This window comes from Tupaia chinensis, unplaced genomic scaffold, assembly GCF_000334495.1.
Source record: "Tupaia chinensis unplaced genomic scaffold, TupChi_1.0 Scaffold144899_1, whole genome shotgun sequence".
Classification (NCBI taxonomy): domain Eukaryota; kingdom Metazoa; phylum Chordata; class Mammalia; order Scandentia; family Tupaiidae; genus Tupaia; species Tupaia belangeri.
This window is the reverse complement of record NW_006204759.1, coordinates 4441258-4462289: the sequence shown is the minus strand read 5'-3', so window position 1 is coordinate 4462289 and position 21032 is coordinate 4441258. Positions and strand designations below refer to the sequence as shown.

The following is a 21032-nucleotide window of genomic DNA, read 5'->3' as shown; positions in this document are numbered from 1 at the left end:
AACCTCTCCAAAAAAAAAAAAAAAAAATGCCGGGCGTATGTATGTGCATGCCCAAGATCCCAAGAGGAGAACGGAGGAGAAGGGATTGTGGCATGGCCATTTTCCCGGGGGGTGATTTCTCTTGCTTTCTGTCTCTCTGTCTGTCTGGAGAGCACATGCACCCTATAGCAAAAACCTCTCAAAAAAAAAAAAAGAGAAGTCACAAAAGTCAGGGACTGTAAGCTTAGCGGGTGGGGATTCAGAAGTCACACTGGTACTGTTTATTTCTATGGCTTTTGGATGTTTGCTTGTTTCGGTTGACAGGGCCCAGGCCAGCAGCTTATCCAGGCAGCCTGCGCATCCCTGGGAAGGAAGCTATTGGTGTGTTATCAACACAGCAGACACCACCTTAAGGGGGTAAGGAGCATGTGGTGGCTTGACGTGGGCAGCCTGTGTATTCCTCCAAGCTGGGATGGTCCAAGTCCCCACGATTTCTGTGTATAGGGTTGTCCAGTGTCTGGTCACTTGGAGGACCCGTGGTCCTCACACACACACAGTGGGGCTCCGTGGCACCTGGTTTATACATCTTCCTGGGGACGCCAGTCCAGTCTCTGCTCACGCCTCCACTGAGGATGGAAGGAAAGAGGACTTTTTAAAAGTGTGAACTCATGAGCTCTCCAGGAAGCGAGAGGAGGAAGCAGTGAGTCAGGTCTTAGGAAAAATAGAAGCCGTTCTCCTTCCCATCCTGGTTTGCCAACGCCGCAGTCCACCCCCAAGCCTTCATACTCCTAACTCCCTCTGGCTTCCCCTGCACAGTGTCAGCTCCACCTTCTCCAGGCCAAGGACAGAGTCAACTTCCCTTTCCCTGCACTCCCCTGCCCTGCCCTGCCCTGCTACTTCCTAGGTGGTGGCACCAATTCCCCGCAAAAGGGTCTTCCCCACTGGTCTGTGAGCGCCTTAAAAGCAGAGTCTGTGTCTGATTCTCTTCTCTTCCCTACTACCTCTCGGCATAGGGCAGCATCTTGACCTTAGCGTCAGGGAACTTGGGTAGGGGTGGGCAACTGAGGCAACAGCCCATTTGGGGCCCAAGTGGCCTTCTCTAGGAGGTCTCTGGCAGAAGCCTGTCACCAGGCTTCAGGGATGGAGGACTTAGCTCTGGCACAATGGAGCCTGAGCACCCTCCTACCCTGGGCAGAGAGACCTAACTCACCTTAGGCACTGCGTTTGGTCTCTCATAGACTCACAGGCCTTGTGAAAGGCAAATGAGATTCGTGGAATTGATGCCCCATTTAGGCTCCAGTACCTGCGTGTCAGAGAAGCTGCCACCCAAATATGAACTGTTCCACTTGTAGCTTGCTCAAGCACCCAGAGAACAAAAATGTGTCCCTCCTCCTGTCCAACCATCCATCCCATCATCAGGTGATCTTACTCCCCATCTGGTCTCTGGCTTCAGAGCCTGTCTCCCCAGTCTGAGACACATGCTGAGCAGAAAACATGTTAACTGAGACACTGGGATAAGCCCCGACCACTGGGAGTGGATCTGGAACAGCTCTGCAAGTAAGGCAGAGCCCAAGCAGCTCAGTCATGAAAACCAGAGGTGGCTCACCAGGCAGAGAGGGCTACGGGGGAGAGGAGGCGGGCTCTCTGAGGGAGCACTCAAGGGCCTGGGCACACAGAGGAAGACCGGAGCTCTCTGGTTTGTGTGTGTGTGTGTGTGTGTGTGTGTGTGTGTTTGTTTGTTTGTTTTTTTGAGAGGTTTTTGCTACAGGGCACATGCGCTTGCCAGAAAGACACAGACAGACAGAAAGAGAGAAATCACCCCCCAGGGAGGATGGCCATACAGCAATCCCTTCTCCTCCATTCTCCTCGGGATGTTGGGCACGCACGCAAACGCACCTCGTGTGAGTTTAAGCCACCGGGTCTGGGACTCGAACTGCAGACACTATATGGGAGTTCAGTGACACAGCCATTACACTAACTGCTGGTCCCAGAATTTGCAGTATTTTAAGACAGCACTTCGGGGCAGCACTGTAGGTGCCCCTCCCATCTCCCCATCCCTCTTTTCTGTAGGCAGGAATAATCTGTGCTGATAAGCAGGAGACCAAGGTTTGTGGATGCATGAACAGGGCCGATGCAAGGAAGAAACAGTAGTTAGGCCGACTCATTCCCAGGCTGGGGTTTCTTCAGCTGGGTCTGAGGAATGTGGGGAAAAAAGATGCCCAGGTCTCAAGTCCCAAGTCTCAACCCTGATAGGAGGAGGTCTTTAAAAAGTTCGAAAAAACATATACTATGAAAAAGAAACCATGCCTGGGTTTTAGGAGGATTTTTTTGTACCAAAATAAACCTGTACTTTAATTCCACTTGCTCCTTGAACTTTTGAAGTCCCCTTGCGTTCTCAGTTGTCAGGAGCAAGGTCCCACATCAGGAATTTTCTAACTTCCGGGAAGGATCTCACATGTAGCCAGAGCTGAGGATCACTGTCTCGGAGCTGTGTATTTTGACAAAGTTCCCCTGGGCTAACAATCAGCTCGTGGGTTCACTGAACGGTGCAGACAGGATGACCCAGTTGTTGGGTCTGAGAGAGGTGGAAGGAGCAGAAAGAATGCTGCTTACCTCTTCGGAGAGCACCAGAACCGGGTGCCCCGGGCTGAGCTCCACTCAGCATTGCACGGTGGAAACCTCTGTTTCTCTTTCAGTTGCTGTTTGTTTGCCTCCAAGCCTTTGGTGATCATGGTTTCCACCTGGGTCAGTTCTGGGGTAGGAAGCCCATCCTTGCCATAGAACCTTCCTATCACCCTTCCTGTAGCGAGAGGAAAGCTGTCAGATGACAGGGGCAGTCAGGCATGAACAGGCGCTTGGCTTCTTCAGCAGTTGCAGTAAAAGCTCAAGGTCTTCCAGCTGCCATCAGGGCTCTACAGTAGCCTTCTGGGTGCCTGTTTATTAAGAATTCACACTGGAGGGACTTCTGGCACTTTCTATCCCAACCCCTGTCAACATCCACCAGACTCAGGATGGAAGCATCCCTGATCTAATTGCTGCAGTACGGAAATGACTGAATCTTGCCCTGAAGGTGGAACCACGTATGAGTCAGTTCCCCATGTTCCACACTGTGAATATCTACACAGTAGGCAGTCGATAAATGCTTGAATAAATGGCTCATTGGCTAACATTTCTGCAGCTAAATTCTTCCCAACCATGAAATTATCGTCTTATATAAACAAGTAACTCACTGAGCATTTACTCAGTGTTGGGCATTATGCTAGCACTTTATCTTTGTTTCTTTAATTCCTACAGGACACATACACTCTCTAAAGAGAGAGAGAGAGGAAAAGGAAAAGTGAGAAAGCACTGGGCCATCAGGTGGCATGGTGGTTAAAGGTGCTGGACTCCCACATGGCTGACCATGGTTCAAGTCCTGAACCTGGTGACACATTCTCTTTCTCTCTCTCTCACACTGTTTTGCTCTGGTCAAATTGAAAATAGTAATAATGATGATAAAGAAAACTGAGTAATTCTTTTTTTAAAAAGTGAGAAAACACCCCATTGAAGATGGTCACACTGCCTTCCTTTCACCTCTGTTTCTCCACTTTCAGGATTTTGGACATACCCGCACATGTGCCTGGCATGTTTTATCAAGCCACCAGGTTGGGACTCAAACCACACAGTTAGCCATGTGGAATCCAGCCACCTTAACCACCAAAATACTGGCTGGCCCTATCAATATATTTATTTTTTAATTATTTAATTTTATTATTTAATTTGCTATAGCACACACGCATCGAGAGAAAGTGAGAAAGTAAGCTGCTAAGTCAGGGACTTGAACCAAAGTCAGCCAGGTGTGAATCCAGCACCTTAACCACCATGCCACCTGCTGTCCCCCATCGGTATTTATAAATCTTTTTTTTTTTTTCGGAGAGGTTTTCACTGTAGGGCACGTGCGCTCGCCAGACAGACAGAGACATAGAGACAGAAAGCGAGAAATCACCCCCCAGGGGGGATGGTCACGCCGCAATCCCTTCTCCTCCATTCTCCTCTCGGGATCTTAGGCATGCACGCACACGCGCCCGGCGTGAGTTTTAAGCCACCGGGTCCGGGACACGAATCGCGGTCGACTACGCGGGAGTCCAGCAACAGTCATTACGCTAACTGCTGGTTCCCGGTATTTATAAATCTTTACAACAAACCTGTGCAAGAGAAATCACTGTTCCCATATTCATAGCAGACAGGGAGATGAAATAGCTTACAGTCTACAAAGCGAGTAATGGCTCTAAGCATGCGTTCTTTCCTCTACCACTCTCTTCTGGCTCAGACCATCAGTGGACATAAGTGAGTGGATGCAGGGAGTGGCCAGATCTGGACAAGGCACCAGTGACCTTTAAAGCAGATATGGTCTTGTGCTGACGCTGCAGGGCAAGTGAAAGCTCTAACAAAGACATAACCTACAGTTGCACGGCAGGGTAGTGTAAATTAAAGGAAGCTGAGTGTCAGCCAGAGAAGGCCAGGAGAGACTTGTCTAGAACAATGGGATGCGAGATGCTCCACAGCTATAGTCGACAACAGGAAATACCTGGCTCTACCTTCCATTTCTCCCTCCCCCATTGCTCTATAAAAGAATAAACCTGGGAACAGCTCAGGGCCATGGCAATCTCCACGAGAGCTGCTCGGTCCTCCCAACCCCTGCGTTTCTCTACCTGTGTGTCCTTTCTGCATTCACTGCCTCTCCCACTTGAGGTCCCAGCCCATGCCTTGCAGGCCAAGGCAGGTGGAGTCCGATGTGGACGAATAAACGAACATAAGTACGGGAGAACTACAAAGGATAAAGCCACTGGACACTCCTGAATTCAGGCCCAGAACTGAAAGGTGAGGAGTGGATTAGAGTCGGGTGTAAAACATGGGGACAAAGTTGTCTAAAGAGAGAGGTATGTATGTCCAAAAGTTGTTTTATATGTTAAAAGCTAGGGTAATGAACTTAGTACGAAGCAGTTGCATTGATCCCTAGACTTTGTATAGGAAACACGCCCCTGGTTCCTGGAACAGGGACTGTTACATGATGAACCTGGGACAAGGTCGGAGAACAAATTAGGCTACGATGTACAGTAGAGAGACCAGGCAATTTTCCTATTTTTGCTTTCTCCTTATGGAATTTAATTAATGAGTGTTTGAGGCGAGAACCTCCGGAAGAGCTGGGATGTTGCTTGGTAACTCGATTAATAGATACCCAGGACAGAGACACTTCCTTGCTGCCTGGAGAGCCAGGAATTGGTCCTGAAATAGGAGATAGCAAAGCAGCAGTGGTTAGTGAAGATGGCAGACTCCCAGATCTAGACAGACGTAAAATTGTGGTTCCTGACAGACTTAAGTTTAAAAAGGACAAGGAAGCCTTAGCCCCTTGGCCCCGCGCCCCCGCAGGAAGACCCACCGCTCCTCTTTTAGAGCCCCCAGCAGGGGGGAGAGCACGAGGAAAGGATGATTTCCTCTGCATTAACCCCTCTTCAGAGAGTGTTGTGGTGTGGCAGAGAGAGGGGAACACATCTCAGGACTTAACATGTCTGGTCATGGAGGTTCCAGATTCTAATAATACGCCAATACAAACAATATGCCAGCATGAGCCCGGGTCCTTTAAAATTCTAAAATAATTTAAAATGGCTTGCGTGCAGTATGGCCCTGTGGCACCTATCATATAAGCAACAGCTGTATTAGAAACAGCTACTCAGCGCTTTCGCCTCATGATTGGCAGGTTAGGCAAGGCACGTGTGGCTGGAGGTGATTATCTTTTTATGGAAGGCAGATTGGTTTGAGGAAGCCCAAGAACAGGCAAATCGAAACCAACAACATGCAGTACCTATCACATTTGAAGTATTGACGGGGACACGTGACTTCGATATTGTCAATCAGCTTGAATACTCCCTACAAATGTATCAGCAAATAGAATCTGTTTGAGGTGTTAGACTTCCAGGAAAAGACAGAGGGTCAGGTGTGAGCTCTACCGAGACTGTGTATCGGGTTTGGCATAAGCCATAGGGTGAGTGATTTCTGACCCAGAAGCAGGACAAATTTTGTTAAAACAACTGGCTTTCGAAAATGTTAATGCTCCCTGTAAGGCTGCCATTACCCCATAAACTCAAAGGCATATCAAAGAAAACATAAGGCTGAAACTGTCCTGTGTGACCCTCCTCATCTGTCCAAGTAAGAATAGCAGAACTCTTTGGTACTGAATTAATATCCTACCCCTTCCACTTCCACTGAAGAGCCAGTAAATCCACAGGGCCAGTGCTTCAGAACTATTACTGAAACATCGGTGCCAGTCTCTAAAAGTACCTAAAATTTTCTTATATGGTTAGCGTGTACGTGGGTCGAGCTTCTCAAAAAGCCTGAAGGAGGCAGGCCTGATCTTGATCTGAGGATCCAAACCCTCGCTGTCCTGCAGGCTCTGGAGTCAATACGTGTCCTTTATAAAGCCCTCCTTTACCTGTGACACGAATGATGCTGACCCAGCGCCTTCTACCATTTCCGAGTCTGAGAAAAATGGCCTGGGGCCAATGACACCATATACCAACATTTCAAAAATTTAGACAACTCTGATGCAAAGTTCAGACAGGGGCCTTGGTAGATGCTCCAGTCACTAGGACTGCTGCTCCAATAAACTGACTTTCAGAGGAGCCTGTCTGGGTTGACCGATGGCCCCTAACTGGGAGAAAATAGGGGCAGCTAGATAACTTGCTCAAGAACAGCTAAAATTAGGACACATTGAGCATTCTCTTTGTCCTTTGACCTCTTCTATTTTTGTCATCCAGAAAAAATCTGGAAAATGGAGGTTGTTATAAGACCTGAGAAAAGTCAATGCCACTATGCAAGTAATGGGACCACTGCAGTCTGGTCTTCCTAGTCCTACAGCCATTCCTCTCCACTTTCATTTGACTGTATTAAATCAAAATTTAGACAACTCTGATGCAAAGTTCAGACAGGGGCCTTGGTAGATGCTCCAGTCACTAGGACTGCTGCTCCAATAAACTGACTTTCAGAGGAGCCTGTCTGGGTTGACCGATGGCCCCTAACTGGGAGAAAATAGGGGCAGCTAGATAACTTGCTCAAGAACAGCTAAAATTAGGACACATTGAGCATTCTCTTTGTCCTTTGACCTCTTCTATTTTTGTCATCCAGAAAAAATCTGGAAAATGGAGGTTGTTATAAGACCTGAGAAAAGTCAATGCCACTATGCAAGTAATGGGACCACTGCAGTCTGGTCTTCCTAGTCCTACAGCCATTCCTCTCCACTTTCATTTGACTGTATTAAATCTTTTTTTTTTTTTAAGAACTATTTTTATTTTAACTTCCTCCCTCCCTTTCTTTCTTTTCCTCCTTCCCTCTTTTCCCCTTTCCTCCTCAATTTGATTAGATTCCTTGATTTTCACATTAGGAAACATCAGTTGGATGCAATCCAGTTTAAAGCTAACCACTGGTCAACTGCTACCACTTTCTGCCATCTTAAAAGGAGATCTGCACCCTGCTTCTCTTTGGGAGCTCACCTCAGAGGGTAGGATAGCTCTTGAATTAGTAGAACTAGCCAATCAAAAATGGCTGCTTGTCACGGGTGAACAAGACTTGCCTATCCTAATCTCAACCTCACGTACACCCACTGGGGCCACTTGGCAACCTCAGGGGATCCTTGAATGGTTCTATCTTCGATCATCTCCTGCACTGTCTCTTACCCCATTTTCTACAGCAGAGCTGCAGTTACCATTAAAGGAAGAAGATGCATGGCCCAACTATTAGGACATGAACCTCAATCTATCATAGTTCCTTTCTCCAAAGAAAAATGGCACGCACTATGGCAATTAGATTTTTTTAAAGAATATTTATCTTTTTATTTAGTTTAATTTGACCAGAGAGGGACAGCGTGAGTGGGGTGTGTGTGGGGGAGCAAGCCACTAGGTCCAGTACTTGAACTGTGGCTAGCCATGTGGGAGTCCAGCACCCTTAACCACCATGCTACCTGACAACTAGATCTTGATTGGTAAATAGCGTTTGTGAACTTTTCCGGATGTGTTGTCATTACCCTTCAGACCCTATTATACGCCTTGTACTACTACTTTTGCTATTCCCGAAGTAATCTCACCTATTTAAAATGCTGTAATTGCATTTACTAGCAGTGGGCACACAGGATACTGGTCACAAAAGTCATGTAACCTGTCTTGCTCTCAGTGTGCACAACTTTGCGCTATGGAAACTGCCTTAACAGACTTCCCATATCAGGCTGTAAATATCTATTTGGACAGTTTTTATGTAGCCTCAGTTATTAAAACTGAAACTGCTATTCTCAGTAATATGTCACAGGAAAGTCTTTATGCTTTTCTGCAAATCCAAAATCTGTTACAAAATGAAAATTCCCATTCTTCAGTGGTCACATAAAAGCTCATTCTAATCTCCCTTGAGCCTTTTCTTTTGAAAACCACCAAGCTGTTATCTCAAACTCCTGAAGATCGGGCTAAACACTCACATAATCTTTTTCACCAAAATGCTGCTGCCCTGCACAAACACCTATCACTAGACAACAGGCATGAGACACTGTCAAAAATTGTCTGAACGATTTCTTTTCTTCCCTCTCTTTGGGAGTTAACCCCAGAGTTCAGCCCTCAATCACATTTGGCAAATGGATGTAACTCATTATTCCTCTTTGGGAGACAAGGTTACTTACATGACACTGTCGATTCCTATTCAGGTTTCATTTGTTTCTCCTTTGACAGGAGAAGCAGCCAAACATGTTATCACACATTGCCTCGCAGCAATAGCAGTATTGGGAAAACCAAGATATATAAAAACTGACAGTGGTCCAGCTTACACTAGAGTAAAGTTTTTTAGCAATTTTGTGACACTTTCCATGTTCTTCATACTACAGGTATACCTTACAATCCTCAAGGTCAAGCAATAGCAGAAAGGGTCAACCAGCAATTACAAACAACATTAGAGGGGCCAGCAGGTGGCGTGGTAGTTAAGGGTGCTAGACTTCCACATGGTCGACCACAGTTCGAGTCTTGAACCTGGAGGCTTGCTTGCTTTCTCATTCTCTCTCTCTCCTCCTCAATAAGTTAAATAAAATAATCCTTTAAATAAACACACACACACACACACACACACACAATTAGAAAAAGAAAAAGGGGGAAACAGGTAAGTTTTTTGACTACCACTTGCTTCATAGCTGTGGAAATTCATTATTAAGAAATAGAAAAAGCTAGACTTTGATATGCAAAGTAGAAAGATCTCAGTTCAAGGAGAGTGAAAGGGACCTGACCCAGTGTTAGTGTGGGTTCGAGAGTATGCTTGTATTTTTCCAGAATCATCGCTAATCAGTGTGAGTTCTAGCTCGACTCATGAGACCACTTGATGATGGAACAACTAGAGGACAAGCCGCTAAAACAGATACAGAAGAGGATGCAGGACCTGAATCTGGACAAAGTACCAAAGAAAGCAAAGAAAAAGTAAGGTGGGATCAACACAGGTGGTCCAACCCTCTCCCCCAATATGAGGACAGATTAAATATCCAACCAAGAAAGAGCAATTAGTAAAAGGCCAAAGAGCACCAGTTACAGCTACTCCATTATTTTTGGCCAGGATAAGTATATTGACTACACAGTCTGCAGAATCATCCAGGGAAAACTCCACATAGCAGCTATCAAGCTCCATGAACTTGAGTTAGAAAAAGGAAGAGGGGGAGATGTAGGGAGCAGCCAGATCTGGACAAGGCACCAGTGACCTTTAAAGCAGATGTGGTCTCGCCTGGCGCGTGTGCGTGCGTGCCCAAGATCCCGAGAGGAGAATGGAAAAGAGATTGTGGCATGACCATCCCCCCTGGGGGGTGATTTCTCGCTTTCTGTCTCTATGTCTCTGTCTGTCTGGCGAGCACATGCGCCCTATAGCAAAAAAAACCTCTCAAAAAAAAAAAAAAAAAAGTAGATGTGGTCTTTGTGCTGATGCTGCAGGGCAAGTGAAAGCTCTAACAAAGACATAACCTACAGTTGCACTGCAGGGTAGTGTGAATTAGAGGAAGCTAAGTGTCAGCCAGAGAAGGCCAGGAGAGGATTATCTAGAACAATGGGACACAAGATGCTCCACAGCTGTAGTCAACAACAGGAAATACCTGGCTCTACTTTCCATTTCTCCCTCCTCCATTGCTCTATAAAAGAATAAACCTGGGATCCACAGAGGACGTAATGGTTATGTCACTGGACTCCCACATAGTCGACCGCAGTTCGATTCCAAGACTCAGTGTCTTAAAACTCATGCTGGACTCATGCTGTCTGTGGCCAAGATCCCAAGAGGAGAATGGAGAAGGGACTGCAGTATGGTCATTCTCCTTGAAGGGAAGGGGGTGATTTCTCGCTTTCTGTCTCTGTGTCTCTGGTGAACGCATGTGCCCTATAGCAAAAACCTCTAAAATAAATAAAATACCTGTCAGAATTTTTAAAAACTTAAGTTCTGGCAACAGCCAATGAATGGTCCATGAACCTACTGGCCAGAAGCAAGAAAAGATCAGTTCTTCTTAGGTGCAGGGCCATTAATTATCCAGGTCCTTCTCAGGCTGTACCTGCTAGGGCAAAGTGGCAGAAAGTGCTTCCAGGAGGCTTGCCCAAGTAGAGGTGGCAGTTCCTGCCTGCCCCCAGTGGTGTGGCTCCCACCTCTGCAGGCCTGAGAGCGGACTTGAACCTGGAATCCAATGGCACATACGTTCGAACGTGTCCAAGACTTATTTCATGCTGTCAAGCCCAACTCCCTCCCTGATTTCCCAAATGCTGTTTGTTACCTCGGGCCTGCTATCTGATTGGGAGCACTGCATTTCTCTCCTCTTTCACATCCAAATGTACACATCTTTTTGTTCATGTCTAATCCAGAGCAAATCTTATCAGTTTCACCTCTAAAACATCCTGATGTTTTTTTTCCTTCCCATTTCTACTGCTACTACCCTCAACCAAACCACGGGCTATGACAATAGCCTTCCAACTGGTCTCTGCTTCAGCTCACACCTTCCTGTGGTTCCTTTTCCACAAAGCTGCTGATGTAATCTTTTAGAGAGAATCATTATCCTGTCACTTCTAGGCTAATCAAAACCCACCAATGGCTTCCTAAAGCATGCAGATAAAATACGAACTTCTTATCAAGGCCTCTAAGGCTCTATAACCATCTGACTTCTTTGCTTTGACCGTCATCAAACCACTTCCTCCCTCATTATTGTGGGCCCCAGCACGTTGGTTTCCTTTGTGTTCCTTGGCCAGACCTTGCTGCTCCCACTGCAGACACTGTTGTTCCCTCAGTCTGGAATGCTCTTCCCAGGTCTCAGTAGGGCTGTTTGCTTTTCACCTGCTGAGTCTCAGCTTACCTGTCATCCTCTCCAAGAGGCTCCCCTGACCATCTGCTTCTAAAGGGGCCACACCTCCAAGCACATATCACATCAGACCTTTATTCATAGCCCTATTTCCAGTGGTCTGGTATGCTTATTTATGATGTGTCTCCCCTGCAGCCCTCAAAACAGCTTAGTAAAAAGCATTCATTTTAAATTCCTAAAATTCATTCATTTAAATAACTTGTCTATGAGCTGGCCTTGTACAGAACTTTGTGCTGAAGTGGGACTCTGTATTACATGGTATGACAAGCCTGCCTTGGTGAGTTTTAGACATGAGACCCAAAGAGCAGACAGAAGTAGAAGCAGCAGCAGAGAGAGTTCTAGAAGCTGCCTTCTAGAATGGGTCCACGAGAATGGACCCATCAGTACTGGCTGGGTACCCAAACCAGTTCTGTACCCAGAACACAACAAAAACCACCTCAGGCCAGTCCATGGCATGGTAGTTAAGGTGGCTGGATCCCATGTGGCCAACTACATGGTTCAAGTCCCAGACTCAGTGGCTTGTAAAACATGCTGGGTGTGTGTGCATGCATGCCCAACATCCCAAAAGGACAAAGAGATGGAGAAGGGACTGCGACATGACCACGCTCGATGCTCCAAGTGCTTTCTCATTTGACTCTCTCTGCCTCTCTGCAAGTTCATGTGCCCTCTGGCTAAACTAAGAAAACAAAAGCTATCTCATTTTCCCTTGCAGTCTGGCTAAGCGGCTGCCAATATGATTTCCTGACCATCTTCCCTTTAGTGTGCACTTTTACAATAACCCTGCATCCTCTGATGTGTCCTGAAGGTTCCTGGTGACCTAAGCCTAACATGACCCACTCTCCCATCCTATAGAATAAGTCAGCAGAGAGCAGGAACCATGCTCAACTCGTTGCTAGTCCCCACAAGGACCAGACCCAGAACTTACCAAAAGTAGATAGTCAAGGGACCAGCAAGTGGCGTGGTGATTAAGGTGCTGGACACTCCCACATGGTTGACCACGGTTTGAGTCCTGGACCTGGTGGCTTCCTTTCTCACTTTCCCCTCTCTCTCTCTGTGTCTCTCTCTGGTCAAATTAAAAATGAATGAATGAATAAATAAAATAAATCTTTTTTAAAAAAGTAGATAGTCAAATATATCCTGATTTTTAAAAATATAATTTTGGGGACCAGCAGGTAGTGTGGTGGTTAAAGCACTGGACACTCCCACATGGCCAACCATGGTTCAAGTCCTGGACCTGGTGACTTGCTTTCTCTTTCTCTTGCTCTCTGGTCAAATTAAATAAGTTACATTAAATAATTCTTTAAAAATTATTTAATTGTATTAATATTTTTTAATTTGCTATAGGACACATGTGCTCACCAGAGAGAGAATAAGAAAGCAAACCACCAGGTCCAGGGCTCGAACTGTGGTTGGTCATGTGGGAGTCCAGCCCCTTAATCGCGGTGCCAACTGCCAGCCCAGTATATTCTGACTTACACTAAAATCCTCCTGAGGCATTTCTGAACACAAATCCCACCCCAGCACATTACACCATGCTCAGATGAGGCTTGTCCACTCATCTCACCACACACATCAGGAACACCAAGTTTGCTCCCCAAGTCTTAGTATGAAGTATTTGGTCTGGCGTTTTGTTCACGCAGAGGATTCCATTCTTATTCATCTGTGTCGTGTTTTCTTCTCTGTACTAATGTTTCAGGAACCAGCAGTTGGCACAATGGCTATGTCACTGGACTTCCATGTAGCCGACTGTGGTTCAAGTCCTGGACTCGGTGGGTTTAAATCACGCCAGGCGTGTGTGCTCCTGAGAGGAGAATGGAGGAGAAGGGATTGCAGCATGGCCATCCCCCCTGGGGGTGATTTCTCACTTTCTGTGTCTTTCTGGCGAGCACAAGTGCCCTACAGCAAAAATCTCTCAAAAAAAAATTTTTTTTTTTTTTGGAGAGTTTTTTTTTGCTATAGGGCGCGTGCGCTCGCCAGATAGACAGAGAGAGACATAGAGATAGAAAGTGAGAAATCACCCCCCAGGGGGGATGGCCACACCACAATCCCTTCTCCTCCATTCTCCTCTCAGGATCTTGGGCACACACGCACATGCGCCCGGCGTGAGTTTTAAGCCACTGGGTCCGGGACACAAACCGCGGTCGACTACATGGGAGTCCACCGACATAGCCATTACGCTAACTGCTGGTCCCTCTCAAAAAAATTTTAAAACTTGATTTGGCAACCTCGTGGGAGAAAGCAAGAACCAAGCCAGATGGATAGAGGTCAGTTCCTTTGATAGCAGACATGGTTGTTTCAGAAATAATCTGGGGTAGACTGAGGAAAAACACAGAGGGACATACAAAGGCTAAAAATGGATGGGGTAGATATTAGAAATGGAAAGACACAAACTTTAGATGGTAGGAAAAAAGCCTTGGGCTGGTCCCACGGCCTAGTATCTAAGGGAGCTGGATTCCACATTACTGACTGTGATGTTTGAGTCCCAGATCTGGTGGCTTGAAAAGTATTGTGGGCATGTGTACCCAAATCCTGAAAAGATATAGAAATAGATTGCCCTGTGACCATGTCCTATTGTGGGGTGCTTTCTCCCTCTCTGTCCTCTGTTTCTGTATGGCAAGTGCACACTCCTTTTGGCAAAAGTAAAAGAAAAAGCCTGGAACATTATTTTTTTTGGAGAGGTTTTTGCTATAGGGCACATGCGCTCACTAGAAAAACAAAGGGAGACAGAGAGACAGAAAGTGAGAAATCACCCCCTAGGGGGGATGGCCACCGCAATCCCTTCTCCTCCATTTTCCTCTTGGAATCTTGGGCACGCACGCACACGCGCCCGGCGTGAGTTTAGTGAGGGGACAGTAGGTGGTGTGGTGGTTAAGCCCCTGGGTCCAGGACTCAACCACGGTCGACTACATGAGAGTTCAGCGACTTAGCCATTACGCTAACTGCGGGTTCTTTGACCATTTTTTTTTAGAGGTTTTTGCTATAGGGCACATGCACTCGCTACAAAGACTGAGACAGAGAGATAGTAAGTGAGAAATCACCCCCTAGGGGGGATGGCCACCGCAATCCCTTCTCCTCCATTTTCCTCTCAGGATCTTGGGCATGCATGCGCATGCAGTCAGCATGAGATTAAGCCAGCAGGTCTGGGACTCAAACTGCAGTCGACCACGTGGGAGTCCAGCAACATAGCCATTTTGCCAGATGCTGGCCCCAAGCCTTGACCATTTGGTTGTGGAGGGAGCAGAGGAATTATTCATAGTAAAAACTGCTGAGGTTCTCAGAAAAGGTAACCCAGCAGCAGCAGCAATGGGAGAAGCAGAAATTCAGTGGCATCAGGGCGGGGAAAAGACCTCTTCTAATGGCTTTAACAAATGTTTAACTGCATTAGGTCCACCTGGGAGCTCACTCGGGGTGGGCACAGACTAATGTTTATCTCCCCAGAGGACAAAATAAAAGGCACTTTGTCAAAACAGCACATACTGTTAGGTTGTAAGGCTTCCTGGCTATGTGAGAAGTCAAATGCCTGGAACACAGTAAGAAAGGGAAGCAGCCCTCCTGGAAGTAGAAAGGCAACCCCTGGCTCGTGAGCTGCTAAGGCCAAAGTACATGGCTTGGCAATCCTCTCCCAAGGCCAAGGGTGAGGAAGAGGTGTCCACCCATCACCTTTGGGGCTCACTGTCACACTAACTACCACTAAATTTAAAATAAAATCCAGGGCTATTTTTCAGATTTTAACCTTGAACTCAATTCCTGAAGAATCTCAGCCCCTTTAAAAAAAAAAAACAAGATAACCAAATGAAGTCTATACAAATGACCTATGGACTACATACCAACAGACACATAATTCTTCTCATAGAATAAAAGCCAAGTTTGAAGTGTCAGCATGTCAGAGGATGACAGATCAGATACATCATCCACAAGGCCGGCTTCGGAGTAGTCCCCGGTCACAAAGGCTCTGGATGCATCCCGGCCTGCAGGAGAGAAGTTCCCAATAGTACCACGTAAATCACAAGTGCTGTACCAACTCGAGAATCTAGTTTCTGAGAGACATCAGACCATCTCTACACGCCAGCCCCAGGGAAATGTAATCCTCCTCCTCTGTGACAGGTGCTTCTGGACCTTGGACATATGTTATCTTTGGCATCTATCACCTTTCATATACTTTCAGCAACATTTAGCATAGCTGACCACTTCCTTTGGCTTTTATTTTATATATATGTACATATATATAAATTTGTCACAGGGTATGTGTGCTTGCTGGAAAGAGAAAAAGGTGAAAAAACATCCCTCAAGGGGATGGCCACTACACAACTCCTCCTCCTCCTCCATTCTCCTCTCGAGATTTTGGGAGGGCACATATGTACACATGCCACACATGGTTCAAGATGCTGGGTCTGGGGCTTGAACCATGCAGTTGGCCCTGTGGGATCCAGTTACCTTAACTACCATACCACTGGCTAATCCTCCTTTAGCTTTTATGATGGTACATTCCTGGTTTTCCTCTTACCTCTCTAGCTTTTCATTATCTACCAGCCTGAGGGATCAATTATTGTCCACTATCTTTGCTCCATTCACACCCTCTCCCTTGAGTCTTGTTTTCTGTCTGTCTGTTTTTCCTTCTGAGGACAAACCACAATCCTCACCCAGTCCTCCCAGCCAGCCAGGATCATGGGTGCATGTGCCTGGTATGCACAGGTCTACCTGGAAACTGAACCCATGATCCTTCCTATGGATCCAGTGTTGCTTGAGCAGTGTACCACTGCTATGCTGAGCCAGCTTTCATATATCCATTCCAGTGTTGTTTTTTTTTTTTTTTATTTATTCATTAAGTTTTAATTTGACAGAGAGAAAGAGGGGAAGTGAGAAAGCAAGGCATGAGATCCGGGACTCAAACTGTGGTCAGCCATGTGGGAGTGTCCAGAACTTTAACCACTATGCCACCTGCTGGTCCACTCGTGTTTTTTTAATCCCACCTCCATGCCAAAGATCGCCAAATGTGGATCTTCAGTTCAGATTTCCCGAGCACCAGACCTGTATATCCAATTACCTATTCAACATCACTTAGATGCCTTACAGACATCACAGGTTCAAAATGTCCACATTCAGCTGTTAGCAGCAGCTCCAGCCAACCTGCATCTACTCTCATATATTCTGTACTGCAGTAAATCCCAAACACCTGCCATCCAGGAACATAGTTCTTCATACCTCCTTCATCCCTCACATCTAATCAGTCCCTAAATCCTGTATTTTCTCCCTTAATACAGTCTTGTGCCACATATATGATGGGGGTCCTATCAGATGAATAACAGGCAGGCCAGCCAGTGCCATGGTGATTAAGGTGGCTGGATCCTTCATGGCAGACTGCACAGTTCAAGTCCCAGGCTGGGTGGCTTGAAAAACATGCTAGACATATGTATGTGCATGCAAAATCCCAAGAGGGAGAAAGGGATTGTGGTATGACCATCCTCCTTGGGGGAAGGGGTGCTTCCTCACTTTCCCTCTCTGGCAAGCACAAATGTCCTATGGCAAATTTAAAACAAAGGATTGTAAAAGGCTGTACCATATGGTCTCAGTGTGTAGGTTAGACCATCTAGGTTTGTGTAAGTGCATGCTATGATTTTTGCACAAAAACACAAACCAATTAATGATGCACTAATGCATTTCTTAGAACATAGCTCTGATGATAAGTGATGCATGATTGCAGTTCTTCCATCAGTCTACCTGTTGCCACCTACTATTAAAGCAAGCCAAGGCGGCCATCATCTCTCACTTGAACTACTATAGTAGACCCCCTAGTGGGTAGTCAATTAGATGCTGAAGCCTGGATGTCAGACACTGCAACGTTTATCAAATTGTCCCCTCCAAAAATCAGAGAAATTATATGATGCCAGTCATTTTCACATCCTCAGATGATTTACATCCAAAAACAACTGGCTTTGCATTCCAATTTCTCCTCCCTTATTCTCTTTATATTCCACTTCCTTCTTCCCCATTCCTTTTACATCCCATTTTCCCCTTCCCCCATTCTCTGCCCCTTAAAAGAATAAACCTGAGGCTAGTTTTGGTCACAACTTCTCCATCAGAGAAGCTGTGCCTACCCAGTCCTTGCTCTTCTATACTTGTGTGTCTTTGTGTGTTTCGTTATCACGTCTATTTCTAATCCACAGCCTTCCCCACTGAGAGAAACGTGTTCATGCTAAACTAGTCCCGGCAGTCAGACACTGCACCTGCTTTTTAAATGGTGGGCCAGGAATTGAACCCAGGCCCCCCATGTGGCCCTAGCCTGCCAAGTAGCAGCATTCAGCACACACTACTAGGGCTGGGTGTAGACTGTTATTTTAAACACCGAGTAGGTATGTCATCACTGCCAAAAAATCTGCAGCAGCTTCCCTTTGCCCTGTGATAATACCCAAATTCCTGGGTATGTCATTCAGTGCCATGCGCCAGACATCTCCAACCTTGCCTTGCCCCTTTCTTTACTGTTCACTGTGCCTCCGCCTCTCCCACTAGATTAGGACCTCTGTTAATACCAGTATTTTTACCTTTTTCTTTTTTTAAAGAATTATTTTATATAAATAAATAAATAAAGATGCTCAACATCATTAGGCACTAGTGAAATGCAAAGAATCAAAACCACAATGCAGGGACCAGCAGATGGTATAACAGTACTATTGCTGGATTCCCGTGTAGTCAACTGCGGTTCCAGTCCTGGACCTGGAGGTTTAAAACTCACGCCAGGAGTGTGTGTGAATGCGCCCAGGATCCCAAGAGGAGAATGGAAAAAAAGGGATTGCAGCCTGGCCACACTCTCAAGGGGTGATTTCTCACTCTCTGTCTCTCTGGCAAGCACATGCGCTCTATAGCAAAAAAATCAACAACGTAAAACCACATCAAACCCACTAGGATGTCCATAAAAAAGATACTAACTTTTGGTGAGGATGTAGAGAAATTTTAAGTCTAATACATTCTTTTTTTTTTTGGAGAAGTTCCTGCTATAGGGCGTGTGTGCCCTCCAGAAAGACAGAGAGACAGAGACAGAAAGCAAGAAATCACCCTCTGGCAGGATGGCCACACTGCAATCCCTTCATTCTCCTCTCGGGATCTTGGGCATGCACACACATGTGCCCAGAGTGAGTTTAAGCCACCATGTCCGGGACTTGAACCGCGGTTGACTACATGGGAGTCTAGTGACATAGCCATTACACAAACTGCTGGTCCCATTCTTCACAAGAATATACAATGATGCAGCCACTTTAGCAAACAATTAGGCAGTTTCCCAAAACCTTAAACATAAGAGTTATCATGTGACCCAGCAATTCCACTCCTAGGCATATACCCAAGGAAACTAAAAACATGTTCATGCAAAAATTTATATACAAATATTTGTAGCAACATGAATAGGCAAAACTGGGAGAAAAAAAAAAAAGTCCATCCACCAATATTATAAAATGTGGTGTTATATCTACAAAATAAATGGAATATTATTTGGCCATGAAAAGAAATTAAGTACTGATACACCATAGATAAATCTCGAAAACATTATGCTAAGAAGCCAGCCCCAAAAGACCACATGTGTGATTCTATTTATATGAAATGCTTAGAATAGGCTAACCTACAGAAACAGTGGTCGACAGGGACTATGGGGAGGAGAGAATGGGATAAGACTGCTTATGGATTTGGATTTTCTTTTGGGGGTTATGAAATGTTCCGGAATGAGGGAGTGGTGATGTTTGCATGTTTCTGACTATTAAAAACTACTAAGTTGGAGATCAGTAGTTGGCGTAATGGCTATATCGCTGGATTCCCATGTAGTCGACCATGGGATTGTGGCATGGCCATCCTCCTGGAGGAGTGATTTCTCACTTTCTCTCTCTCTCTCTCGTTAAGTCCATGTTCCCTATTATCAAAAATCTCTCTTAAAAACAAGGTCTAATTTTATGTTATTTGAATTTATATCCCAATAAAAAATAAACAGATTGAATGAATAGATGAATGTACCTGCTTCCCTACTAGACTTGTGGGCAGTAGGATGCACTTTATATACATCTTTGCGTATTTTTGTATGCATCTTTGTAATTTTATATATATTTTTGTAATTTTTTTCAACACCTGGTACAAGGTAGGACACATGACAGTGGTCAGTAAATGGAGGTTGAATGAATATCGAGCACACAGGAACTCAGCAGACAGTACAGCATGTTATAAAGTAAAATCACCCCAGAAATGGAAGGCTTTATGGCCACACTTGTGGACGCATCCATAACTGTATCAGCGTATGGCTGGACAATTTACCAAAAAGGGCCCTCAACTGGCAAGCAGAACCCTGATTCCAGGTTTGATCCCCCTTTCATTGGAGAGGTTTTTGCTATAGGGTGCATGCGCTCGTCAGAGAGAGAGAGAGACAGAGAGACAGAAAGAGAGAAATCACCCCCCGGGGGGGATGGCCACGCCACACTCCCTTCTCCTCCAGTCTTCTCTCGGGATTTTGGGCACGCACACACACGTGCCCAGTGTGAGTTTAAGCCACTGGGTCCAGGACTTGAACTGTGGTCTGCGACATGGGAGTCTAGCGAAATAGCCATTACGCCAACTGCTGGTCCCCAGGTTTGATCTCCTTCTCTGTTGTCCCCTCCCCTGCTGGACGGTATGAGCAGCTTGGCAAGATCAATGGAATAACTCCTTCTCTGGCAATGCTTCTATTTCTGAAGTTCTCCCAGGAGACAGGGAAGTGACTTGTATTTAAGTGCCAGAGGCAGCTTCCCACTTCCCCTAAGATCATGACAAGTGGAAAATATGCCTTTGCTATCAGTCACTAGCCTTAGGCTTGCTTTTAATTGTTTTCCTTTTTTTAAGAATTATTTTATTTGACTTTATTTATTTTTATTTGACCAAAGAGGGACAGAGTAAGAGAGAGAGAAAGTGAGAAAGCAAGCCACCAGGTTTAGGACTCAAACCATGGTCGGCCATGCACGAGCCCAGCGCCCTTAACCACCATGCCACCTGCCTGCCCTCTTTTTTCCTTTTAAAATTGGTAAAGTGGTCAGTTCCTAGGCTGGTCAGGCAACATCTCAAAGCACTAGTCCTTGCCCTGACAGTACTTAATTGTGAAGGTTTTCGGCAAATACCCTTCAATCTCTTCAGCTATAAAATGGGGACAGCAGAATAAACTTAATTTACCAAAAGTCCCTTGAGGCCTAACATATGCACAGTTTTGTTCTAAGTACTCAAGGACTATATCGCTGGCTGGGCCCCTTTCCTGTGCTTTAACCTCATCTTTTTAAAGGGAGACAAGCATATTGATATTAGAAGCAAAAACAACTCAAACCAAATAAAATACTATTTTTAGGGGAAATTTGAGGAGGATGTTAGATTATTTCGGATCAGGGAATACTGAAAAGATGGTTGGAGTCAGCAAGGGAAGAGTGACGGCAGGGATGAGTCTCATCTCAGTGCTCTGAAGTGTGACACAAACAAGCATCCTCGGGCTTCCGACGCTGGTTAATGAACAAGGGACAGTAAAACATGGTTCTCCAACGTAAGTCACACAGAGAGGTGGGGAAAACGACAGAGAGACAGAGGTCGATAGAGCTGGCCGTGGTCCCGGTCTAAACCCCTCGCGCCGCGCTTCCCTGAAGAATGGCGGATGGGGAGGGGGGGGGGCGCCGAGGAACGCAGGATA

At 45.8% G+C, this 21032-nt stretch overlaps 1 protein-coding gene and 1 long non-coding RNA gene across 3 annotated transcripts in view; one reads left to right on the top strand and one right to left on the bottom strand.

The window, feature by feature from the left end:
- Window positions 1–231: 231 nt before the first annotated feature.
- CYB5D2 (cytochrome b5 domain containing 2) overlaps window positions 232–21032 on the bottom strand; it is a 21414-nt gene continuing 613 nt past the window's right edge. The window contains exons 2-4 of one of the 2 annotated variants that reach the window (XM_006167602.3): window positions 15184–15324; window positions 2593–2779; window positions 232–605 (exon numbers count right to left, since the gene is read on the bottom strand). In XM_006167602.3, coding sequence (XP_006167664.1) covers window positions 389–605; window positions 2593–2779; window positions 15184–15324 — 545 coding nt within the window. In that variant the 3' untranslated portion in view covers window positions 232–388. Of the gene's footprint in view, window positions 606–2592; window positions 2780–15183; window positions 15327–21032 lie in introns of both variants that reach the window. The other variant, XM_006167601.3, reaches the window with a different exon arrangement.
- LOC102479720 (uncharacterized) lies at window positions 4630–9455 on the top strand. The gene is made up of 2 exons (XR_337243.1): window positions 4630–4839; window positions 9312–9455. It is a non-coding gene; the product is annotated as an uncharacterized LOC102479720 (long non-coding RNA).